At 58.1% G+C, this 25,365-nt stretch overlaps 1 protein-coding gene across 5 annotated transcripts; it reads left to right on the top strand.

Moving 5' to 3' along the window:
* The first annotated feature begins 424 nt into the window (after nucleotides 1-424).
* MESD (mesoderm development LRP chaperone) lies at nucleotides 425-25,178 on the top strand. 5 transcript variants are annotated; one of them, XR_007454181.1, is made up of 6 exons: nucleotides 425-697; nucleotides 6,544-6,776; nucleotides 20,029-20,194; nucleotides 23,396-23,441; nucleotides 23,658-23,954; nucleotides 24,082-24,168. XR_007454181.1 is itself a non-coding variant. In XM_049614350.1 (5 exons), the coding sequence occupies exons 1-5, from the start codon at nucleotides 503-505 to the stop codon at nucleotides 23,759-23,761; spliced, it is 744 nt and encodes a 247-aa protein (XP_049470307.1). In that variant the 5' UTR covers nucleotides 425-502; the 3' UTR covers nucleotides 23,762-24,047. The 5 variants fall into 5 exon arrangements, 4 of the variants coding, with proteins under 4 accessions (XP_049470307.1, XP_049470309.1, XP_049470308.1 ...); XM_049614350.1 differs by lacking the exon at nucleotides 24,082-24,168 and having other exon boundaries at nucleotides 23,658-24,047; XM_049614352.1 differs by lacking the exon at nucleotides 23,658-23,954 and having other exon boundaries at nucleotides 426-697; nucleotides 24,082-25,178.
* The last annotated feature ends 187 nt before the right edge of the window (nucleotides 25,179-25,365 follow it).

Genomic DNA, 25,365 nt, shown 5'->3' on the forward strand with positions numbered 1-25,365 from the left:
CCGACGCGGGCCGGGAGGCGGATACGAGGCGGGACCTGGTAGGTCGGCGCGGGGCAGGAGCGGGGCCGAAAGGAGAGCCCGGGGGCGGGGCGTGGTAAACTGGCGCGGGTCGGGAGGCGGGCCAAGGGGTGTGGCCTATGGCCGGGCCGACGCGAGCCCGGAAGCGGGTACGAGGCGGGGACTGGTAGGTCTGCGTGACGCGGGGGCGGGGCAGGGGGGGGGGGGGGCCGAACGATAGCCCGGGGGCGGGGCGTGGTAAGGCCGTGAGGGCGGCGGGGGCGGGCCCAGGGGCGGGGTCTACTGTGGGGCTGACGCGAGCCCGGAGGCGGGCACGAGGCGGGGCGTGGCGGGCCGGCGCGGTCCAGGAGGCGGGGCCGGGGGGGGTTGGGGCTGGAGCGGGGCGTGGTAGGTCGGCGCGGGCCGGGAGGCGGGGTCGGAAGGAGAACCCGGGGGCGGGGTCCGCGGCGCGCGCAAGCGTGATCTCCGCGGTGGCGCGGCGAAGATGGCGGCCTCCGGTTGGGTGCGCGCGGCCCTGGTCCTTCTCTGCGCCTCTGACCTGCTGCTGCCGCCGAGGGCCTGCGCTGCCGAGGGCGCGGCCGGGACGTCCGGGGAGGCCAGCCCGCCTCCGCGGAAGAAGAAGAAGGATATTCGCGACTACAACGATGCGGACATGGCGCGTCTGCTGGAGCAGTGGGAGGTCCGCGCGCGCGCACCCGCCGGCTGCTCTCGGTCCCGGGCCCCGGGCCCGCTGACCTCCGGCCCCTCTGCACGGGCGCCCTCCACACCCCTTCTCGGTGTCGCCCTCTCTGCCAAGGCCGGGCGGCCTTGCTGCCCCGCCCCAGCCTCACCCCAGTGCCCCGTTGCGCCCTTCCGGGGCCTCGCCCTACTTTCTCGGCGCCCCGGTGGTCAGTGAGCCCGGCGCGTGGGGAGGGGGACCTTTTGCACGCTGCTCCTCGAGGCTGGGCTGAGCGGGCGGGTGAGGGGTACACAGCGAGGGTCGTCTCCCCTTTACTGGTTCTCCCGTCTTCTGGACCAGAAGCGTCCAGACTCCTCGTTCCAGTATATTTCTTGCTGAGGGTTTTGTAATTTGGGGAGTGGGGGTGGGGGAGGTCAAAAGCTGGTGCTCACATTTCGTTTAAAGGAGCAAAGACTTGTTTTTGTGAGAGTAGGTTTTTTGGTTTGTTACCTGAGTGCTCTGGAGTGTGTGATAAGGTTTTTAGATGAGGTTCACTGGAGGAAAACTCGTGCCTTTTTTCCCTTGCAAAAGTGGTTGAATGGTCCTGGCTCATTTGCAGAGCTGGTGGAGTGGAGTCCGAAACTTGGGTTCTTTTTTAAAGTTTATGTATTTTGAGAGAGAGAAAAGAGAGCATGAGTGGGTTAGGAGCAGAAAGAGGGGGAGAGAGAATTCCCAGCAGTGCAGAGCGTGAGGCGGGGCTGGAACTCAAGGAGCCCTGAGATGGTGACCTCAGCGGAGTTCAAGAGTCAGCCGCTTAACCGACTAAGCCACCCAGGCGCCCCGAGAAACTTGGGTTCTGCTGGCTGTGTAACCTTGGGCAATTCCCGTTTCCGCTCTGGGCTTGAGGTTCCTTATCTGCAAAATGAGGTTTTACCCGATGATGCCTTCCCAGGCTGATGTCTTCTTACTTTGTGGTTATCTCCGTGTGCATGCCTCATTTGATAGAGACTTTCAGACGTGAGTTTAAAAAATACCATCTGATGAATTTGACTAGGAGAAAGCAGACTTGTACTTCCATGCGTATCCGCAGCTGATGGCAAGATGGGGGTAGCTATGAGTGTGCACGGGGTAGATATGAGTGTGCACACTGCTAACGAAGAGGGAACGTCTCGCAGCAGCTCCTTCCCTGTTTACTGTCTCCCTTGTAATCGCCCATCTGTTTATGGTCTAGCTACTGAAGTGTCTGATTCCCTAAAGTAAGAGCGCTGTCTCTTGAGGAAATAATACCTTGAAGTACTAAGTTAGACAGAAACGGAGATGAACAAGGGATCCGACCATCAGGAACAGCAGTGACGGTACAAACAACCATAAAACAAAGTAGGAATTGTGGAGTACTGTGGGAATAAGGTGCGGTGGGACTTTCAGAGGGTTCCAGGGAGCACAGGGCATCTGGCTAGAGGCAGGGGCGATGTGGAGAAGGGCAGCGGGAGCTGGGTCGGGGGGTGGGGGGTGTGCAGATAATAGAGGCCAGGCTTGGCAGCTGGACTGGCTGGGTTCACACCACTTGTGACTTTGATGGTGAAAGTCTCCTCACCCACAAAACAGAGGCGTTCGCAATGCCCACCTCAGAGGAGTTTGAGGATTAGCCAAGGAAACCTGGGAAGAACCTGGGCTAGCGCCACTCTGATGGCCAGCCGTGCTGGTAGGAATAGTTCGGTTAGCTGGAGAAGGCTGCGTTTGAAGCAAGGTAGTGAGCGGTCCGGGTGGAAAGGCCGGTGCGAACCAGGCTGCGCTGGGCCTCCAGTGTTCCGGGGTCTTCGCTTAATTTAGAAGACAATACACGGGCCCTGATGAGTTTGAAAAGCGGTGTGACCCAAATACTGCCATAATGGAACGCTTCTGTGTGATCGTTCGTACCTTGGGACTGACACGCGTGTTCCCTCGCTCGTGTCCCCTCCGCATGCAGATGGTTTTTACAGCTCAGAGCCTGGCATCGGGGTCATTTCCCGCTGTTGGTTTTCTCATTAGACATATTAAGCATTTCCCCGGGTTACTGCACGGCCTTCATAACGCTTTGAGAGGGTTCAGAGTGTGCCCCGGAGTGAGGTTCCAGCGGTGGCGGGGGTTCTTGAATCGTGGGCTCTCATGATTAGAAAAATTGGTCAGCAAAGTTTAGGATGGGTGGGCAGAGACTCCGAAGGCAGAAACAACTTCATAGTTAATACTTACTGAGTTTTTGTTAGCTAACAGGACTGCCCTGGGCATGCGCACTCCTTTAATGCGCTCACCCTGCTTTCTAGATGATGACTTTTGAAGCCCAGAGAGGTTGAGTAACTTGCCCCACGTCCTACAGCATATAAGCTGAATTCCGAATTTCGTCGTTTGACTCTCAAGCCTATTCTTTTCACCATTTTACTGCCTGGCCGCGCACCCTGGTGAGCCGAAGTACAAGTGCAAGGTGATGGGAGGGCCTGCATGAGCTGGAGTCTCCTGGATCAGAGTGGAGGGGGGAATGTGAGAGAGTGTGCTCAACTTGGTAGCTGGCGGTTGTGTGACCAGGCAGGAGACAGCATGATGTGCTGAAGGCACAGGGGTTTTGAACCCGGCCTTACTGCTTGTAAGTGTGACCCTCATTTTCCTTAACCGTGAAGCCGGACAACCTTCCCCTTGGCAGGGTGCCGTGCAGACCAGGTGAGCTAACTTTTGCACACCGTCCACAAATGTGAGTGCCCTTCCCCGGTAGCAGAGATTTTTCTGTGGGAGAGCTTTTGTGAGAAACAGTACTTCCTCCCCCAGGGGGCGATCCCTAAATCCCCCCGCCCTACCTCCTTCCCACTGGTGTGAGAATCATTCTTCCATTGAGATGCCTGCCTCCCGGGTCAAGTGGGGCAGAACGGGAACCCTTTCCTCTGTGTTAGGTTTAATGCTGAGTCCCAGGTGGTGTAGGAAAACCGAAGGCAGTTCTTTCATTCTACAGCAAGGGGCAGGTGGGGGGGCGGATCCCAGAGCCAGAAATGTGGGTTCGCTCTCCAGTGTCGGTGTCCCCCCTGCTAGCATGTGACCTCGAGTAAGTTATTTTCTTCTCCGAGGCTCGTCCCCCTCATCATTTCAGTGGGGGCCTCGCAGGGCTGTCCTGAAGGTTGGGCGCATGGCAGCCAGTGTTAGCATCAAGGAGCAAGGGAGGGAGGAAGAAAAGGGTCTGCAGAAAGTGGACTTCAGCTTTGTAACTATTGAATGTGACCAGCAGCAGAGGAGAAGCAGGGAAGAAGCAGGGAAGCCGGTTGAAAATGCCTGGAGGCAGGGTCGGGCTGTGTCTGGGGAATGCCTGACCTGTGACAGTCCCACCCCTGCCCAGGGTTAGAGGCTTGATTGCTGCAGGAGTAGAGAAAATGATAAGAACATATCAGATGGCCCAGCGGAGAAGCCGAGGGGCATGGGAGGAAGTAAGTAGAACCCGACAGTCAGCCACATGGGGTACTGTTCCTCCCCCTCCCCTCCCCCCTTTTTGGTAACTGATACACACACAAAAACCTAGAAGGTGGAATTCAAGTTGTTGGAAACAATCCTTACCCTTGCTGTTTGCACTCGACTTCTGATCAATTATGTTTTCATTGAAAAGAGATGCTATGTGTGACGTACGGAGTTAACTTCGTGACCATTAGTGAAGTCAGTGTGAAAAATACAAATATTCTAGGTTACTGAGCCAACTCGAAGTCTGAAGGTGTTTTAAGAAGCGATAGCACATGTTAGGGAGGAATAAAACGGAGATGGAGACAGCCTGTGAATTCGGCCACCGGGAGGTCCTACGTCATCTCCACAGCTGGTTGCGGGTCTGATCATTGGGTGTTTATGGCCTGCCTTTATGTCACTGAACCCCCCAAACCCTAGGAGGGAGATGCTGTCCCCCCCCCCAACCCCGTTATAGGTGGTTTTCCAACCTGCCCAAGACCCTCTGACTGCACAGCACGTGCCTCTGTGTGCCGGTCGCCACGGACTCTTAAAGAAAAACGAGGAAGAAACGGAGCGGTAGAGAGAGTGGCGGAGATGAGAAGCTCTATGCATCGTGTGTAGTCACTGTTGGGGCCGTGGGGCCAGCTGGTTCTGCTTTTCTGTTTAAAGATGAGGAAACAGGCCCAGGGGAGGAGGGAGTCCCGGCCGCGGTCGGCCGGCTAGTTAGGTGGGGCTCACGCGAGGTCCCAGGTCTGATGCAAACGTGGGGCACCTTCAGGCACCGCCGTACGAGTTCCTGTGCTCGCCTTTCATTAGGGGCATTTTAACAGACTGTCGACGTCCTCGCCAGTTTGTCAAGAGGACCGAGTAAGAGAGAGATACGGGCTCTTCGTGTCATTTTAGGTTAGTCGTTTATCGGGTGTTCGATACCCGCTTTATTGAGAGAATTCACACGCCCGACAGTTCACCCATTCAGAGTGTACGTTTCCGTGGTGTTTTCAGAGGGGCGTGCCGCCGTCACCACTATCAATTTTAGAACATGTTCGTCACCCCAGAAAGAGACTCTCGTCTCGGTCGCCCTCCCCCACTTCCCCTGACCCTCCAGCCTGTGGCCGGCAGCCACGAATCTCTGTTCTGTTCTGGACGCTTCATGCCAGCCGTCTCGCACAGCGTGGTCTTCTGCGTGCGGCTTCTTTCACTTAGCATAGTGTCTCCAAGGACCACCCGTTTGGTGACTTCTTTCGGTACGTCGTTTCCTTTTGTGGCTGGAATTATTAGGCTTTTCTCCGAGGAACTCTGATGCTTAAATATTTTTATTTATCGCTCTGTCTGCCTGCCTACCTATGAAGAATCACGTGGTCCTTCGGCCACCACAGGGCGTCGTCTTCCTCCTGTAGTTCTGCCCCTAAGTGAAGAACCGGGTGTCATTGTCCCTAACGTATTTCCTCCTTGGCTCCAGCCTGGAAGTTACAGATGGTAGCGTCAGAATTGCTTGTTCACACGACTGCAGAAAACGAAGCCTGCTAACTAGAGTTGAGTGAGTAGAGTAGTTCAGGGTTTTTTATTAAAAATTATTTTTAATGTCTATTTTTGAGAGAGCGAGAGAGACCGAGCACGGGCAGGGGAGGAGCAGAGAGAGAGGGAGACACAGAATCCAAAGCAGGCTCCAGTCTCAGCCGTCGGCACAGGGCCCGACGCGGGGCCCGAACCCACGAGCCGTGAGATCCTGACCCGAGCTGAAGCCGGAGGCTTAACCGACTGAGCCACCTGGGCGCCCCAGACAGTTCTTATTTTTTAGTTGACGTTGATACACATGAAATGCAGATTTTAAGTATAGTGTGCAGGAGTTTGACCGGTGAGTATCTGTGTTGTCCTGTCAAAGTAGAGACCATTTCTGTCATCTCAGAAGTTCCCTTGGGCCCCGTCCTAGTCAAACCCACCTCATCCCCCACCCAGAGGCCACCGCTGTTCCTAATTTCTTAATTGTGTCTCATCTCGAACTTAAATAAGTTTATAGTGTTTCTGATTTTGTGCCTGGCTTCTGTCACTCACTATTGTCCTTTTGAGGTTTGGGGCACACCATCAGTGTTTTTTTCTTCTTCGTTGCTGTGTTGTGGTTCATTGTGGGACCAAACCAGAATGTGGTCATATTTACAGGCCACCGTATCGGGTAGATTCTTTGAAGCCATCACACAGGGGCCTCAGGTATCGGTGACCCGGAATGACGACGGGTGGGAAGTCCTGCCTGAGACTCGGGCTTCACCTGAAGGTCAGGTAGAGGAGGACAGCTCCCGGGTCTCCTTTTCCTGTGCTAACGTGGGTCACCGCTCCTGCGGGCACGCGCCGCCCTTCTCGCCTGCCCCGCTTGACAAGCACATTTCTGATGATGCGTGACGCTGTGTTTTGTGTCCTAATAGAAGGATGACGACATCGAAGAGGGGGACCTCCCGGAGCACAAAAGACCCTCGGCCCCTATCGACTTCTCCCAGATAGACCCGGGCAGGCCCGAGAGCATCCTGAAGATGACGAGGAAGGGGAAGACGCTCATGATGTTCGTCACTGTGTCCGGAAACCCCACTGAGAAGGAGACGGAGGAGATCACCAGCCTCTGGCAGGGCAGCCTTTTCAACGCCAACTACGACGTGCAGAGGTGAGGCGGCGGGCCGCTGAGAAAACCGTAGGCGGTGCGGGGACTTTTCCCCAGTCTGGAGCGGGCGCCCTTTCTGGCGGTGCCTCCCTCGGGCCCAGGACCTTTCCTGCCTCGGGTTTCCTCTTTGACGCTTCTGTTTATCCCTGCCTTTGTTTTCTTTTTAAAGAAAAAACGTTTATTATTGGTCAAGGCCCGTAAGTTTTTTTGCCTTTTTTTTTTTTTACTATCTCATTTGATCGTAAAATTTTATATATCTTTATACCTTCAGCTGTTTTTTTTCTGAGTGCAGCTGACAAACGGTCTATTAGTTTTGGGCGAACAACGTAGGGTTTGTCAGCTCCGTGTGCCCTGCTCCTTACACCTGTCACCCCCCCCCCACCCCCCTGTCCCCACACAACACTAGTACAGTGTCAGTGACCTTATCTCCTGTGCCGGGCTGCATAACTTCTGTTTCATCTGAGGAAGACTGGACAGGTGGTTGGCCTCTGGGGGCAGACTAGTCACAGCAGGACAGGGTGCCCCCCCCCCCCCCCCGCCCAGAGGGTTCTCACGCCGGAGATCCTTCCGTGTGTGGCCGTGTTCACACACGCTCGGACCAGACTGCTGACAGGTAACTGATCCGAGGTCGGGGGTCCGGTTTTCATAGCTCAGTACGATCCTGAGATGCAGTTTTCGGGAAGTTTCTTGTTCCTCCTCAATTCAGGGTCTTCACGCGTCTTAGTTTAGGAAATAGCAGTGACAGACAGACACGAAGGGGTACCGAGCACGACGCTCGGTGCTGTCGTGGGCCTGCGCACACGCCGAGGGGACCGGTCCGTGTGCCCCTGACTCCCCGTCCAGAGCCACCGCCCCTCTCTGCGGGGTGGGCTGGGCGCGGCCCCCCAGGAGCGGAAGCTCCGTGCCCGCCGGCCACGCCGGTGCTCCAGCCCGGGGCTCATCCCCTGCTTTGCCCCTTGGGGCCTGTTGAGTGTTGACACGCTGAGGCGGATCCAGATCGTTCCCCGGGGCTCTGCCTCCGAGACTGGAGCCGAGGGGTTGCGTGGTTCGCTCAGCTCAGCTCGGGTCGTGCTCGTCACCGTCAGCTACCGGGGGCCTCGAGGAGCGTAGCGTTTTGTTGTGTCGAGGTTGAGAGGAGTCGCTCCTCTTGGCCACGTGGCACAGGGCGGCTGTGCCCGTTAGCGCTTCACCGCGTGTCCTGACCGCGTGTTTCTGTCGAGGTTCATCGTGGGGTCCGACCGTGCCATCTTCATGCTTCGGGACGGAAGCTACGCCTGGGAGATCAAGGACTTCTTGGTCAGTCAGGACAGGTGCGCCGATGTGACGCTGGAGGGGCAGGTGTACCCCGGCCGGGGAGGCGGCGGGGAGAAGAATAAAACGAAGCGGGACAAGGGCAAGACGAAGAAGGAGGGGGAGCCCAAATCTCGGGCCGCCGAGGCCGCGAAGGAAGACAACCGCGCCGGGAGTAAGAGGGCGGAGCTGTAAGGGGGCCTCCCCGGCCGCCTCGGGGCGCCCCGGGCTCGGGCAGGGGCGGGAGCCACTCCCCGGAGAATCCTGCGCCCGCGACCGGTTGGCCGTCCACACCAGAGTTACCGTTTAAGAGGCTTCGAGCGAGAAGACGGCGGCCTCGGCGTTAACGTTGGACTCGGACGCGTTCGAGGTTCCTGTAAAATCACTGTAAATGGAAACGGTGGCCCTTCGTGTCCGGGGGCGGCACTGGCTCCTGAGGCGCCCCTCCCCCTCACTGCCCTGGCTCTGCCCCCCCTCGTTTCCGCCAACCGGACGGCTGCCAGGTCCCAGCCAGCCGGACAGACGCCGTCCGTGGGACCGGGCCCCCCGCGGGCCGCAGACCCCGCCTCCGTGGCCGCGAACTCCCGCCCTGGCGCGGGGCTCGGTGCTCGTCCGCGCCGCACGGTCAGGACGCGGGATGCGGAACCCCGCACGTGCGCGGTCACGTGGACACGCAAAGTCCCGACTTTGAATTTGACTGGAGCCCCCGCCGCCAGTCGGGGACACCTCCCGGCGGCCGTCGGGTTTCGCGTGGTCCGTAAAGGCCAGGAGTTGTGCCTGTGTCCTGCTCGGGGCGGCCGTGCGGGCGGCGAGGGCTCAAACGTGCCATTTAATGTGACGACCGTCGGGGTGTGAATCGGGAGCCGGCGGCGTGTGACAGAAGACTCCGTAACCTCATCGTTTCTAAACGGTTTTTTTTGACAAAGTGCCTAAATCTGTGGTGTTTTGTATGGTACTAACCGCCCTGCAATGTTCGTGCGTCAGACCTCCCCTGCGTACGAGTTACAGAATTTATATGCAGGTGTCATTTTTAAGGACTCACATTGTTTGTACAGAACTTCCCTCACAATTTTAACAGATTGAAAAGGGCACACGGACGTGGTTAGGAAACGTCACCGCTGCAGGAGGGTCCAGAGTGAAAAGTGTGTGCCTACCCCTGCCACGGCCTTGTCTCGGTGCAACCTCCTGTTAATTTGTTTCCAAAAAAAAAAAGTTCACTTCCCGGCCTGCAGCCGTGTGTTTGTTGTGGCCTCACCCCGTCCACGAAGTGCACCCCCTCCTGTGTGGCTGGAGCTTAGCCCCTGCCCTGTCCCGGGGAGGGCCGTCTGAGCCCCGTCTGAGCCCCTGCCCTGTCCCGGGGAGGGCCGTCTACACCCTTGCACGCAGCCACGGTGGGGCAAGCGCTGTCCCTTGGCACTCTCAGCGTGTCCCTTGAGCATGTCGGCTCTCTGTCCTCTCTAGTCAGGATGGAGCAGGTGTCCTGATGGGACGGGCATGGCGCCCTTCACATGGTCCCGGGCCTTGTGTTTCCAGTTAGCAGCCTTCCGCGTGGGGAAGTCCTAATCCCACCGCTTCCTGCGCAGGGTGCAGCCACGTCCCCCAGTGCTCGGAGCGTCTCTTACATGCGAGGCATTGCTGGGAGCCGGGGACGGCCCGGACCTGGGCCCAGGCGTCCTGAAACTTCGGGACCTGGTGGGAGAAGACAAATACGCATCATGCACAAAGTGGCAACTGTTGGAAGACCTACACGGGCCTCGAGGTGGGGTGGAGGTGGGGGGAGCCTGGGGATGTCGGCGAGGCCGTCTCTGGGGCAGGAGCAGAGGAACGGTCTGTGTCGGGGCCCTGTGGTTAGAAGGAGCAGAGGGGGGCTGGGGGCACAGTGCAGCACCCGCCTGAAGAGGGAAGGAGGTGCGTGGGGTCTTGCGGGAATTTGGGGTGCCCTGAGGGATTTTAAGCTGTGGTGGTCTGAGTGTGGGACACGATCCAGTTTGGACCAGGCTGCGCTGAAAAACTGATGGCGAGGGTTCCCCAGTGGGTGCGCGGGGCCGGCTGGGAGGGTGTTTTGGTCGCGGGCCACGGCTGCGGGTGGCCCAGATTAGCAGGGTGGGGGTGACCTCCGCCCCGCAGCTGACCCGCGCCGTGCCTCCCGGTAGACCCTTGAGTTTGCAGTTTTCGGCGTTTCGTTCCGACATACGGCTGCCCAGATATTTTGGTCAACTTTTGTTTATATCTGAAGGGCAGGTTCCCGGCAGTGGACTCGCCAGAACAAACGCAAGGTGACGTCTTGGTACATATTGCCGACCTGCTGTCCCAGGTGGTTCCGTTACCTTGTCCCTCTGCCAACAGTAGATCTCAGATCCTCGCTGGTACCGGGCGTTGCGTTTGGCCGGTTCACTAGATGCAAAAGCCGGTAGCTTTGTCGGCTACCCCGAGGCCACCGCGCCGGAGAGGCCCCGTGGAGACAGAGATGCCGGTGGCGGGTGGGGTCCGCACCTGCCCAGCCCCCGCCGTGTCCAGCCCACGTGCACGTGTGTGAGCTTGGGCGCCTTCAAATGCTTCCCGCCGCAGCCTCCAAGGCCTCCTGGAGACGGCTGTCACCACCTGGCCCGCCAGCCTGCAGATTCACGAGCAAGAGAAGTGTGTTTAAGGGATGTGGGGGGAGTGTATCCACACACACCCACCTACGTACGCAAGTTTACCTGTGCTCGTTCACGTCGCTTTTAATGTCCTGATCCAGTACATCCGCGTGGTAGCTTTAACGATCAGCTACGAAACACCAGCACGTCATTAGGGGGACATCCTTGCCCCCTTGGTCCTCATGCCCTCTGGTTTTTGACGGTCACGCTGTTTTTAGTGCTGCTGGTGGTTTCCTTTATATACAGTGGTAACCCTCTTTCTTATTTTTCTTGTTTTGTTTTGAGAGAGAGAATTCAAAGCAGGCTCCGTGCTGCCGTCGCAGAGCCCGCCTCGGGGCTTGAACACACGAACCTCGAGATCATGCCCTGAGCCGAGATCGAGTTGCGTAACCGACTGAGCCGCCCAGGCGCCCCTGTTTTTTTAATTAAACCACCTTCACCAGCATGCGTTAACCCATAACCAAGGCGGGGAATTCACAGACTTTCTCCTCTCTCCCTGATTCTCATCAGTGTCTTACTTCTAGTGGTCCAAGGCCAACTGTCTTTCTCCTTAATAATGATTTTTTTTTAATGATTTCTTTTTTTTTTTAATTTTTTTAACGTTTTATTTATTTTTGAGACAGCGAGAGACAGCATGAACAGGGGAGAGGCAGAAAGAGAGGGAGACACAGAATTGGAAGCAGGCTCCAGGCTCCGAGCCATCAGCCCAGAGCCCGACGCGGGGCTCGGACTCACAGACCACGAGATGGTGACCTGAGCTGAAGTCAGACACTTAACCGACTGAGTCACCCAGGTGCCCCAATAATGATTTTTTTCTATCAGATTCCTGGAGATCCTTCCTGCTAATGTTCAGTAATTTTGCTAAGAAGTTTTATGGATTTTCCTTCCTTCCTCTTTCTTTCTTTCTTTCTTTCTTTCTTTCTTTCTTTTTTTAATTCTAATAGAACATGGTGTGTTATTTTCAGTTGCAGATTCAGGGATTTTTTTTTTTTTTCTTACCATTTTGGAAACATTTACCTTTGTGTTGGGTTTTGGGCACCCAGTTTTTTTCTTAGTTCTGAAATGAGATTTTTTTCTTTAAAATCATTCTGGTTTTAATCTCAGTGAGTTGGTTTTATTAAAATTCAAGGTTTTATTAAATTTTATGAACTCAGAAAGTCCAAATGGAGAATCCCCACCTTGGGTTCTTTTTTTTTTTCCCCCCCAGAATAGAATATTTATCTGTATTTGTAAGTATATTTTTCTGTTGTTTTTTTATTGCAAAATGTTTGGCTGCCACATCGTTGTTTTTCCCCTCCTGTTCATGCTCAGCAGACAGCTTTTCCCAGGCCTTGGCCTACAGCATCTATTTTAGGTGCATTCTGAGTTTCCTCCATCCTTGTCTGAGCATTGTTTTATCCGTTGGAGCTGGGACCCAGGGGCCGGCTGTCCCCCAGCTTTCCTATAGCTGAGCAGGGAGGCCAGGGGCCCGGGCAGGGCCGTGCGGTCTGGCTCGACAGGCGGGATCTGCCCCGCTGTGGGTTTACCCGTGCCCTGGACCGGGGCTCTCCTCGCACGGTGGCAGCGGGAGGGGTCACCACTGCTCCTGGGAGGCCACTTGTCAGGTCTCCGGAGAGTTTCTCAAATTAGCCGTGGACCTTGGGCTGTTGGCTCCTCTCAGAGAGGGAGGGTCAGGCTGGGGCGTCCTTTTCTGCTCCACTCTGAAAACCATGTTGCCTCCCGTGTCCGCAGGAGGAGGAAGGGCCACAGGGAAGCTGCTGTTGGCCAGGGCGGGCCTAGGGCACCGGGGGAGTTGGGGGGGGGGGGGGCTTGTTGCAAGCACATGAGGTACAGGTGTCACAAGGCGCAGCAACCAATGCAAATACTGTTTTCACACTGTATTTAAGAAATTAAGTAAATGCGAAAAAGCTGACAAAAGTTGACAGCGTTAAAGGCAGAATCGGAGAGTGGGGATCAGAGTGAACAGTGAGGCCACGCCACACCAGCGCGGGGTCTGGCAGACGTCCGTCAGCACGTCCTCTGTTTTAAAAGGTCATATTTTCCCTGACTTCCTGGGTTCTTGCTCCCAGACCAAGAACTGAAATCCTTGTTTTTACTGAGGTGATATGACGGCGACGTTAAGAGATCCCTATAAAAGGAAGAACTGAGCTACCCACACGCCACCCAGCTCTTGAAGCTATTTTCATTCGACCACGCTTCCTTCCAGAACATTATCTGTGCACTTTGTGTTCACACGGCTGTCGTCACAGCGGGAAGAGAATTTTGTTTTCAGCCTTTCCCACTTGGCGTCATACTGTAATAAAGTTTCCGTGGTGGCTCACTGACTCCGTGTTTGACATTTAGTGGCTGCGCGACGTCCCATGCTTCTGCTGTGCCTTAAGCCGACTTTACAGACTGCCGGCGTGGAGCGAGTCGGGCCAGACCGTGGTGCTTTGTCTCACTGTCCGCATCCCCTTCGGGGACCGTCTGCTTCTACCCAAGCCCACCGTGCTCGCACGAGTGACCCTACCCTGTTCCCACCCCGGCGTGGCCACGGCCATCCGCGCCAGAGGTGGGCCCCACGCGCCAGGGTGGCGAGTCGGATCCTCTCTCAGCTGGACGCTGAACGATTTGGTAGCGGTATTCATCAATGCATTTATTTGTTCAAAAAATACTCAACTGATGACCTACATGCCAGCCAGAGTTCAACAGAGAGAAAACAGTAATTTAATTTGTATGCCTCTGATTACTAAGGAGTTTTTGTGTTCTCTGCACTTACTAAAAGTCACTCCCTCCTGTGAAAATGTTTAAAAAAATTTTTTTTAATGTTTGTTTATTTTTGAGAGAGAGAGAGACCGAGTGCAAGCGAGGGAGGGGCAGAGAGAGAGGGAGACGCAGAATCCGAAGCAGGCTTCAGGCTCTGAGCTGTCAGCACAGAGCCCAACACGGGGCTCGAGCTCATGGGGCTCGAACTCATGGACCGTGAGATCACGACCTGAGCCGAAGTCGGATGCTCAACTGACTGAGCCAGGGGCCCCCAAAATGATTTTTTTTTTTAAAATAGGGATTACTTTATTTTTAGTTTGAGAGAGGGGTGGGGGGGGAATCCCAAGCAGGCTGTACTCAGCACAGAGCCCGATGCCGGGCTCGATCCCATGACACTGGGATCGTGACCTGAGCCGAAATCAAGAGCCGGTGCTCAACTGCCTGAGCCCCCCCCGCCCCGCCCCAGGCACCCCAGAATTGATTTGTTATCTTTCACCTCTTCATCTACTGGTGGATTCTGTTAAAAGTCATGTGCTGACCGGGGCTGAGTGAGGGGTTGCTGGATGGGAAAAATTGGAGAGGAGCCTGATGGGGGACCGGGTGTTCTTCCTAAACTGGATTCTGGCCGAAGGCAGGCCCAGTGGACTCGGATGTCAGGGCTCCCAAGAAGCTGCTGGACCCGCTTAGCTGGGTCCTCCGCTAACACTGGGCGCCGAGGGCCCGTTTGAGATGAAGCCTCTGGAGGAGTCTGGCTCCAGGGAGGTCAAGGACAGGGGTCTGCCGTCTCTGACGTGGGTAATGTGTGTGTCCTTTGCTGAAGGTGGCAGTAACCCTTTGGCCTCGAAACCCGGTGAAGGAGTGTCTGCCCGTGGTGAGGCCAGCGCCCGGCGCCCTGGGGCCTCTGGGGTGGGCACAGGTCAGGCTTTTCCCGGGGTGGGGGGGGGGGGGCGGGGACTGCGGGTCTGCAGGGAGAGGCCCCGAAGAGGGCAGTCGCTGAGTGGGACGCTCAAGTTCATTCGGGGCCTGGGGGCCGAGGAGGAGGGTGATGACGGCGACCGGAACTACGGCTGGGACTTCCCTTCCCCGCCTCCGGGGAGCCTCGCCCCTGCCTTGCCCTGGAGCCCGCTGTGGCAGGGCCAGCGGAGAGGGGCGCCGCTGCCTTCACAGGACCCCGTCGGTGAGGTGGGACGGCTGCACCCCGCGCCCCTAGAGCCAGGACCCCGCTCCTGCAGTCACGTGGCCGGGCCGCCTAAAGCCACGAGGGCCTTTAACAGTTAGGGGCGTGTCCACTAGGGGGCGGCAGAGACCGGCGTCCGCCCGCGCTCTGACCCCGCCCCTCCGGTTCTAAAGAGCGGCTCCCGGCGTCCGCACCTGCCGAGCCGGGCCCCGCAGCGCCTGAACGCGCCTCCGCCCCGACTGGCTCCCGGACCCCGACGGGCTCCCCGCCGTGCCGTGGAACGTGCACGAGCGCACTTCGTCCCCACGGCGACCCCGGGCGGCCGGGGCTGTGTTACCGCCCCCGTTTTACACGCAAGGAAACCGAGGCCCAGAGATGGTAAGTATTTCTCCCAAGGGCACACCGCGAGGGGTTGCCAGAGACGGGAAGAGGTGCTCGGCGGGGTCCCCCGCTTTCGGAGACCCCGCCGCAGGCGGGCTCTTCGCGCCCTCGATCTCACTCGTGCCCCAGCGCCCCGTGCTCGGTTCGCTCGCGGGGCCCGCGGGGCCCGTAGCGCCGCCTTCTGCACGTGCAAACCATTCCCACCGCCGAAGCACGATGGCCTTGCCCCCGGGGCCTCCCCTGGACGCCGGGCTCCTTTCCGCTGTAGCACAGCCCCCCTGTGGGGAAGGGGGGGATGGGAGACCGCCTGGGCCACAGAAACTGTTTTGGAAGGAGTGCAGACATCCGCCCAGCACGCTGCACCCAGGAGCGCAGCGGTCTGCGTCCGTTTTGGCTTTCCCGCGGCGGGAGCGGCCACTCTCCCGCCAACTTGGTGTAGCGCTCCCAGATCTTCGTGGGGCCCCGGGGCCTCCGGCAGGGGCCCCACCCTGAAAAGGGGGACGGACCCGGGCCACAGCTGCCTGGGTCCTGGGTGGGCCGCAGATCCAGGGTTTGCTGGACCAGGGGACTTCCCGTGGGCCGATTTCGGGAGGTCCAACCAAGTGTCACAGGCCTTCTCCACTTGGTCCAGCGTCTGGGGACCCGTGAGCTGCAGCCAAGGCCACTTGGTGAGCTCCCCGCAGGCGTCGTTGAACTGACCCCTGTCCACGCGCAAGCCTGCCGCTCTGGACCTGAGCAGCCAGCCTGCACCGGGTTCCAGTCTTGGAGCGCCGTGCCCGGCCAACCCAGGCCAACTATTTTTCCTCCAGAGAGGTCGGCCGGAGTCTCCAAGATGCAGCGTCCGAGCCCACGAGTCCAGAGTCCAGAGCACTCCGGGCCAGGAGGGCTGCCGTCCGGAATGTCGGGAATTTCAGGGGACGTCTGCTCGGCTGTGCACCTGCTTTTCCCGGCCAGCCGGCAGGCACTCCTCCTCTGGGGGGGCGGCTTCGGTGCGGGCTTGGAGACACGGGGCCTCTTTGGTCCCTGCCTCCCGCCTCAGCCCCGACGTGGTGGCCCTGAGTGCCCCCGTATCTGACGTCCCTCACACTCACCCCTTCTCTAGACAGAGGTGAGGACTTCGGCCTGGCCTCAGATTTACATCCCAGGGTCTGGAGAAAGCAGGACAAGAGGGACTCATTTCCAGTGCAAAGCAAGTCCCTAGACCCCTAAGGCAGAACCTTTCTCACATACTCCTGAGGCCTTCGCTCCTCCATTGGAACCTCTTGAGGGGGAGGGTGGTGTTTTCTGCCTTTGGGCGCCCACTTCTAATTTTTAATCAGTGCATGTGGTGGGCCAGAAGGTACCCGTCACTTCTCTGCAGCACACTTGGGCCAGAACAGCCCCCTGGGGAGGAGTTTGCCTTTTTGTTTTTGGGCTTTGCCAGATTGTTCTTTGGCCTTTTGAGATGCAGAACCAGGAGGGAGGGAAGAGGTAAGGGAGGAGGATATGCAAAGGCCCAGGGGCATGAGGGGGCAGGGCCAGGATGGAGACAGAGGCTGTGGCTGTGGGAGTGTGGCCCCGGGTAAGGGGGGGAGGAGATCCAGAGGGCGCACGTGCATGTGCGTGTGTGTGCATGTGTATGTGACTACATGTGTGTGTGAGCGTGTGTGCAAGAGAGGGTGTGTGCGCGCACACGTGTGAATGTGTGTGTGTGTGTGAGTGCGTGTGTGCATCTGTGCATGTGTGTCTGTGCGTGAGTGTGTGAGTGTGTGCGTGGGTATGTGTGCCTGCGTGTGCATGTGAGTGTGAACACGTCAAATGTGGGGAAAGTCGGCCAGTTGAGCTCTCAGCTCTTCGGCCTGTAATACTGCGTGACTTCCAGAACCCACGGGGATTCTGCAGCTGACTCTGCCGGTGAGCGGGGTGTCCTCACACACTATGGAAGTAGTTTCTCCACGAGGACTAGTAGTTCATCATGAGGCTGTAATGGGTGTAGCCATTCCCAGCCGAACGTTGAGGCTCTGACCCTGTCGGGTGACTAGACTACAAAGAATGCCGTAATTAACGTCATTACACTGAAACTCTGTTGGCTTAGGGTAAGTTCCCCACAAGTAATTAGTGGGTCACAGACAAGGACTGTTTCTAAGGGTCTTGATGCACGATGCTAAATACTTCCTAAACCCGTTACTTCTTAAAAAAAAAAAAAAAGTGTTTTTAGCGTTTATTTATTTTTGAGAGAGAGCGTGAGCAGGGGAGGGGCAGAGAGAGAGGGAGACGCAGAATCCGAAGCAGGCTCCAGGCTCCCAGCTGTCGGCACAGAGCCCGACGCGGGGCTCGAACCCACGCACCGTGAGCTCATGACCTGAGCCGAAGTCCGATGCTTAACTGACTGAGCCCCCCCCCCAGTGCCCCCTTCAACAGTCACTTTTAATCTTTGCTTTGGGAAAGGGAACCTCAGTTTAGCCAATTTCTGATTACTGACTCTATAATTGTTTCAGAGTTTCTTTATTATTGTGCAAAACGCGGCAGCGAATGTCCTTGTCACAGATCCTCGTGCACCCCAGTAGCCCTTTCTTAGGATAGAGTTTTGGAGCCCAACTTTGCACACATCGTCAGACCACCTTTACATAACGGTAAATTATGTCACCATCGAAGAGTGTCCATTTCTTCTGGCCCTTTTTTCATATTTTCAGTTTGATGGGTGATTAGTAGCATCTCACTGTTGTTTGAGTTTGCATCTTACAATTGCCAGTGAGGTTGAATTTTTAAATGTGTTCGTGCGCCATGTGTCTGTTTTCCTTTGGGAGTGGCCCCTTCCTGTTTTTCTCCTGGTATTTTCCTTTTCTCCCCACTTAGACTTCGGAAGGGCATCTCGTATATAAAGTTATCAGTGGAGTCCAGCGGGAAGCCTTAGTAAGGGTCACTTCACGAAGGGGCCACTTGCAAGTCACGTGAATAAAGTTTAGGGCCCCAGCAAGGAGCGGGTCAGCAGCCCTGGGCCTGGGGGTGCCGGGAGGGAGGAAGGCGGTTACTGGGCTTCAGCCAGACGGTGGTAAAGTGTGCTGACCCAAGCCCCGTGTTCCTTAGGAGGATAGCACCCGCCCGCAGGGCCCCGGCAGAGAGGGAAGCAGTGACATTAATTCCCGAGCCTCCCTCCCATCTCCTGAGGGTGCCTCCAGCCGGCCCAACCCGCTGGAAGTCAGCGGGGCAGGAGATGACCTGGTACCTTCCGGGGGAGTCTAATCCTTGTCTTCCGCCTTCCTCTCTGTGATTGATGTGCTGAAGGGCCCGGACTGGCGGGGACTTTCCTGTTTCTCTCCGCGCTGCCTTCAAGGCGCCCTGCCGACTCGGCCTTCTGCCTCGGTGAGCCGAGCCAGCTAGTATCGGCTTGTGAGAACCAGTGCTCAGGCCGGCGGGGACCCGGGGATCCGCAGCTTGGCATCGGCCACGTTGGCCGCGTCGGGACATTCACACCATGGGCTTCAGCAAATGCTACAAACCGGGGATTTCTCCTCTTGCCCCCAGAGCCAGGCCACCTGCACCCCGCCGCTGTCCCCCGCCTCCGCCTTCTCTTTGAGCCCCTGCAGGAGGGAATGGGGGCCATCGGCTCTCCCTCTTGTCTCCCTGCTCCGCGTCCTGAGCCCTCCCCGTCCCCGCTGGCTCCTGCAGGGTGGGGCCCAGAGTGGGGGGTCGGAGGAGGGGGGGCCACAAGGCTTCCCCACCCTGTGTCATTGCACACTGTCCTTGGGCGCCCTCCCTCACGGTCTTTGGCTTGAGACGTGTTCCGGATTATTCCCAGATACTGTCCTCTCGACTTTGATCTGAGCAGTGCATTTTCCAGTCGAATACTGGTGAGACCACTTTCTCCTTCAGCTCCCGCCTCCGGGGGCGGCCCATCACCTCTTCCTGGAAAGATCCCGCCATCTGAGCAGGTGGCCCTTTGGGCCGGGGTCCCTTCGAGCTAGCTCACGACGCTGCGGGTAACGTCCGTGGCGTGTGCGTGGCTCACGGGAAGCCTCGTGCGTCCTTCCCGGCTCAGAGGTAGAAGTGAATGCGTGTATCCAGAGGCAGCCCTCTGTTCCCCCCGGGAACGGCGGCCTCACTGCGTCCACCTCCAGATACCCCAGTGAGGGGACAGGCATCTTCAGCCTCTGCCTTCCCGAGTGATGGGGAACCAGGACAGCCGTCCAGAGGACACTCTTCTCGCTCCGCCCCAGCCGGGTGGCCGGTCAGCTTGGGGCTCAGCGAGCGTGCAGCTGAGAAGGGAAATGCCGGTCTTGTCTTTCCCGCAAATATCCCCGCCTCCCCACGAGGGGTTCTCTTGGCACCCCTCCCCTGGCTCGGGGGGTGCACCCCTTGAGAGAGGAGAAAGTGCCCAGCACCGTCCACTCTCGGGATATCCACCAGGGAACCCCGCCCCGGCAGCGTCTCTTGCCTTCTGTCCCCCGGTCTGGAGGGAGGTGACGGGGCCTCTCTCGCGCGAGCCCTTCTGCAGAGCGTGGGTAACTGTCTGTCACCTGTTTCCCCCGACAGGCCCCGCCCCGCAGACTGGTCCTCGGAAGAGACCCCTGTGCCTACCATTCCGTCATGATGACTCATTTTCTATTTTAGATGGCTGCTCTGCCATATTCCCAAGCCCTCAGCAAAATTCTGCTACAAGTGACCTCCCTGTGCCCATGTAATTTGGGGAGATCCAGAAAGAAAGAGGCCGTGTTCCCCACTGAGGTCATCGCATAGTGGAGAAAGGGGACGGCTCTGTCAGGGGAGACAGGGAGGTCCAAAGCGGAGGCCAGCCGGGCACGGGAGCAGTGGAGGCTCGTGGGTGTGTGTGCGCAGGACTTGGCAGTGAGGGGCGTCACTGAGTTTCTCCCAATGAGGGGACCTTCAGCAGGTTCATGTAACTACTAAGAGAAGAGGTGACCCCCAAACACTGAGGACACCTGGGCCGCCGACGTTAATGATGTAAACCCGTGGTCCGCAAATTATTTTATTTTGTTTTCTTTAATTTCTAAAACTTTTTTTTATGGTTTATTTATTTTTGAGAAAGACAGAACGTGAGCAGAGGAGGAACAGAGGGAGAAGGAGACACAGAACCCGAAGCAGGCTCCAGGGTCCGAGCCGTCAGCACAGAGCCCGACGCGGGGCCCGAACCCACGAACCGCGAGATCGTGACCTGGGCCGAAGTCGGACGCTCAACCTACGGAAGCACCCAGGTGACCCTAATTTCATTTTTTTTTTTTCCCTAATTTCATTTTCTTAATGGGCCCTGGAGGTCTTCGATTCTTAGCACTGTTACCGGCCCGTTTTGTCGCACTTCAGAGATACTGCACATTTTCACAAACGGAAGGTTTGCGGTGACCCGGGGTTGAGCAAGTCCGTGGCTCCACTGTCTCAACAGCCGTGGCTCACGTCGTGCGTCTGCGTCACGTGTGGGTGGTTGTCGCAATATTTCAGACTGGCTCACCATTACTGTCCGTGTTGTGGTGATCTGTGATCGGTGCTTACGACTCCCTGAAACCCTGAACGATCGCCAGCATTTTTTAGCTGTAAAGTAGTTTAAAGTTAGGGTGTGTGCAGTTGACCTTTTTAGACACAATGCTATTGCGTGATAATAGACTACGGTCCGGTATAAATATAACATTAGTCTGCGCTGGAAATCAAAGCTCATTTGATGCGCCCTGCTGACGTCCTCTGTGTGGGTGGCCGCACATCTCTGAGGCGAGCCCCTGTGCTTGCCCTTCCCGGGGGGTCGTCCTCCCCCCTCACTTCCCACTCCTTTCCTGCCCCTGGGGCAGGGGAGCTCAGAGCGGGGTCGGAGGGCAGCTGGGTCCTGGCCCCCTGGACAGAGGGAGGAGAGGGGTCTGCCCGTGCCATCATTCGACCTTCAATGATGCGGTTATAAAACATTTTTTTTGGTTAAAGGTTATTTATTTTTGAGAGAGAGAAAGAGAGAGCGAGCGAGCAGGGGAGGGGCAGAGAGAGAGGGAGAGAGAATCCCAAGCGGGCTCCATGCTGTCAGCCCAGAGCCCGACGTGGGGCTAGAATTCATGAACCGGGAGATCGCGACCTGAGCCGAAAGCAAGAGTCGGATGCTCAACCGACTGAGCCACTCAGGCGCCCCTAATTTTTTTTTTTTTTTTTTTTTTTTTTTTTTTGAGAGAGCAAGAGTGTGAGCAGGGGAGGGGGGTGGACAGAGAGAATCACAGGCAGGTTCCATACTCCGTGCAGGGCCCCACCTGGGGCTCGATCTCACAAATGTGAGATCATGACCTGAGCCAAAACCAAGAGTCAGATGCTCAACCAACTGAGCCCCCAGGCGCCCCTCGATGAAACGTTTATAGAGCACAACTCTGCCCCACGTGGGAAGTCAGATGGCCCGCCCTGAGGGAGGCTGGCAGAAGGGGCGAGTGGCCTCGGGTGGCAGGGTGTGGGCTGTGGTGGCTCGGGGCCCTGGGTCCCGGGGGAGGAAGGAGGAAGGTCCACGGGGCCAGGGGTGGGTCAGAGACGCCTTCGCGTGGAACTCAGCCTTGGAGAGAGTAGGGCAGGCACACGGCGAGTGGAGGAGGAGGAGGGAAGGGTGTGTGCCTGGTACAGGGAACGGGTCACATGTCACACTGCGGGGACACTAAGTGCTTTGGGTGGGCGAGACGTGATGAGATTCCTGTGTGCCTGGGGCCCGGGAAGCAGCAGTGGGTGACGGGGACCCCGGGTGGGGGTCAGCCTGCACACCCAGCCGCGTCTGTCACGTGGATACAGGGACTGTTGCTTCAGACTCCACGCCCCTGCCTTTGGAGCAGATGCTATGAACTCTGACCCGTCGAGGCCGCCACTGGGTATCTCTGCGTGGACACCCGTCCCTTCTTCCCTCCAGTCTGTGGAACGGCCCGCCCCCACCACTTCCTACGGTGTCTCCTCTGCCCGGCCCCGCAAGCACTGTTCCCTCATCAGGACCGCCCTCCTGCCCTTCCGCGTTACTTCCCGCTCCTTCCGCAGAAGCCCCTCCCGCCTCTCCCCTCCAGGCTGGCCTGTCAGCAGGCACGGGGCTTGGGGCCCAAGCTCTCTTATGGGGACTTCCCTGTGGGCATCAGTGACTGTTGAGGGGTCCCCGAGTCCTTACTCCCGCTCCTTAGCCGCCCGGGGTCTCCGTCCCAGCCCTCCCCCTGGGGCCGTTCCCGCGTCGCCGAAGCAGCATGTGTGCGGGCGTCTGAGTGGTGAACCGGCTGCCCGACGTTGCCCCCCACACGCTGTTCCATTCTGAAGCCCGCACCTCTGCTCACTTCCCTTGTGCCGGGCCGTGCCTCGCCCGCCCCTGACTTCCGGGCGCCTCCAGCCCCTACTGATCCCCGACCGCCGCAGGTGAGGACGGTTCGTCCCTGTCCCCGGAGCCCTGACACCTGTCCTCCATGGGGGTCTTTTGTGTCCCCTGTGTGCCGTGCCTGGCACCCAGCAGGTGCTCAGACATTTACTGGATGAATGTTCAAATGTGATGCCTCCAGGCGATGTCCCTCCAGGGTGGGGTGTCAGATTTGTCCCTGGCCCACCGACACGGGTGTCCGAGCCGGTCCGCCGGACTTGTTCCTTGGCACCTCGATACCACAGCCTGATGCCAACCCCTTTCGGTGGACTGAGCACGCACGCACAGGCACGCACACGCACACACTGAGCCCTGGGAGCCCTCTAGAAACCACCAAGAGAAGAGTTCTCTGTGGTGATGGAAATGTTTTATTTATTTTTTACGTTTTAATTTATTTTGAGAGACACAGAGGACAAATGGGGAGGGGCAGAGAGGGGGAGAGAGGATCCCAAGCAGGCTCCATGCTGTATCGCGGAGTTCAACGCGGGGCTCGAACCCGCGACCCGTGAGATCGTGACCTGAGCTGAAATCACGAGTCAAGAGTCGGGCGCTCACCGCCTGAGCCGCCAGGCGCCCGCTGATGGGAGCGTGTGCTAGACCTGCCCCATCCGGGACGGCCACCACTAGCCACGTGGGCTGGAGGAACTGAACTTTTGATTGTATTTAACTTGTAATTAACTCAAATTTAGCCACGCGTGGCTAGCGGCTGCCAGCCGGGCAGTGCAGTTCTAGAACACTCCCCGTTCTAGGCTCTGCGTCTCACCTTCTCCCCCCCTGATCCTGTGGGCCCCTCCCAGTGTGGCCGAGGGGACCGCTCTGGCCTGCCTCTGCCACTCTTGCCTGACAGCTTGGTTTGGACCTACCTCCCCACCCCCACTCCTACGCTGTTCTCAGACACTGTGCGTGGCCTCCAGAAGGAGACAGTCCTGCTTCCAGCCAAGGCCCTGTTGGCCCGTCCTGGCTTTCCCCCGGGGGACAGTGCTGCCCTGAGGGCTTACTGATGGCTTGGGAGTGAGGGGGGCAGGGCGAGTCACATGAACGAATGCCTCTTCTCCCACAGGACCAGCTGCACCAGCTCTTGTGGGCGCCCCGGAGAGCGGGACAAGGTAGGACATTAACATATGAATAATTCTTGGAAGTGACAGAGAGGCAGACTGGGGGGGCGGTGGGATTTCATCGGTCTCATTTTTGCTTAGATATCTGGCTTAAAATGAGGCCCCCTTTAATGGAAAACAAAAGCAGCAGGCGGGAGGTTGAGATCCTTTGTATGTTTACTATGGTACAAGGTTTTCCAAACCACAGCCAGTGCCCTCTGCCACCAGCAGAAGGTTCCGGGTACGTGGTCCAAAGGACATCCCCGAACGTGACATTTAGGACGATCCATTTCTCCAACGACGACTTCCCCAAGTGCATACATAATAAATAAATAGAAAACACATCTTTGTTCGTGGCAACACCTATGAGAAATGTTTACGAACAAAACATCTAATTCCCGAAAAAGGACCAGCCGTTTCGGCAACAGGAAAGAGACCAGCATTTCAGGGGAGGGTGGCTCGCCCCAGAGGGCCTAACTCATTTGGATGCCGACAGACAGAACCGTGGGAGCGATTTTCCAGGCGGTGAGAAAACATGTGCCACCAAGAGCACGCCGGGCCCCTGGCTCTTGCTGGCCGGCGTCGGAGGGAGAGTGCGCGCACGGACCCTGAGCTGCTGGGCGTGTGTATAACTCTGAGCATTTTCAAACAGATACACTCTCTGAAACCAACCGAACCAAAGACTGTCCACACTCCCGGCCACCGGAAGCGACCCCACCCTAGCTGGTTCACAGTGTGAGACCCTCGCGTCGACAGAGTTTGAAAAACTCAACAGAACTGCAGACGGGGACATGAGGTCACGACTCCCCTCCCCACCCATCGCCGGGAATCTGCGTGGAAGAGGTTTCTCCCGGGAGCACGGCCCCTGCCGTGTCCCACCTTCGCCTCCCAGCAGCTGGACGGACCGTGCTCCGGGAAACCGCTCTGGCAGTCGGCTCAGCCTGGGGAGGGGACCCCTCCCGAGGGCCGCGGCTGCAGAGGGGGCAGAGAAGGCAGAGGTGCCAAGAGTGTGTGGTTGGCACAGGAAAGGGGGACATGCAGCTCGGCGTGACCCTGGGGCCCCCCGGGAGAGTGTGAACCCCAGAAGGGGTCCCCTCCCTCAGGAGCTCTCTGAGCTCCCTGCAGGGCGGAGGGTGGGCGAGGCAGACAGCTCAGAGGGGTCAGCGGTAGCTGTGAGCCCCCGACCCCGGCAGCCGAGCCGCCTCACCCAAAGCGTTGACGCAAGCCCGCTACTGTGCCCTGGGCCGCACCTGTGCACCTGCACTCGGGTAGCACCAGCGGGACGGCCGTGGCCACCAGGACAAGCGGGGGCCGCAGGGCCGCCCCAACCTGCGGGGCGGGCAGTGGGCCTGGAGGGAAACAGCCATCCGCCAATTCTCTCTATTCTTATGACTTTTTCAGGGGACTCGTCCCCGTTCGGGGAGCTCCGGTGGGAGCGCCAGGGGCCGGTTGTTGAGGCAATGTGGTGTGGCGGCAGGTGCTGGGCGGGGGCCTCTCGGCCCGGCCCCGGCCTGGCCGCGTGGTTCTTCCCCATCTCGGGGTCTCACACGCCCCCTCTGTGAAAGGAGGGTCTTGGACTGGACGTACCCTAAGGTCCTCTCCGACTCTGAAACCTCGGGCTCCTGAGGTGAGAGCACGCTCCCAGGTCTCGGGATAAAGAACAAATGAGGCCCCAGGTAGGAGCTCACTTCCCTCGACTTGGTCCAGCCCGCCCTGGGGCCAGGAGGTGCTCAGTGCTCTGGGCACCTCGGCTCGGCCCGGCCCGGCCCCCCCGCCCCGGCACATGCGGCCTCGCTGGGTGGGCCAGCAAGCTGCAGGCACAGGGTGACCCAGCGGTCAGCAGCTTCAGCAGGTGGGAGCACCTCCGAGCTACTGGGGGGGGGGGGGCTGCCCGAGCCCGCCCTGCAAGGTACCCACCCCCTTCCTCCTCCTGCAG

This window comes from Panthera uncia (genome assembly GCF_023721935.1).
Source record: "Panthera uncia isolate 11264 chromosome B3 unlocalized genomic scaffold, Puncia_PCG_1.0 HiC_scaffold_2, whole genome shotgun sequence".
Taxonomy (NCBI): domain Eukaryota; kingdom Metazoa; phylum Chordata; class Mammalia; order Carnivora; family Felidae; genus Panthera; species Panthera uncia.

Excerpts from the sequence above, each read along its gene's own strand:
- MESD (XM_049614350.1), top strand. The coding sequence starts at position 503 with ATGGCGGCCTCCGGTTGGGTGCGCGCGGCCCTGGTCCTTCTCTGCGCC. Across the intron at positions 20,195-23,395 it reads CAACCTACGGAAGCACCCAG|GACCAGCTGCACCAGCTCTT; the intron begins GTGACCCTAATT and ends CTTCTCCCACAG. Across the intron at positions 23,442-23,657 it reads GCCCCGGAGAGCGGGACAAG|CAGAAGGTTCCGGGTACGTG; the intron begins GTAGGACATTAA and ends CTCTGCCACCAG.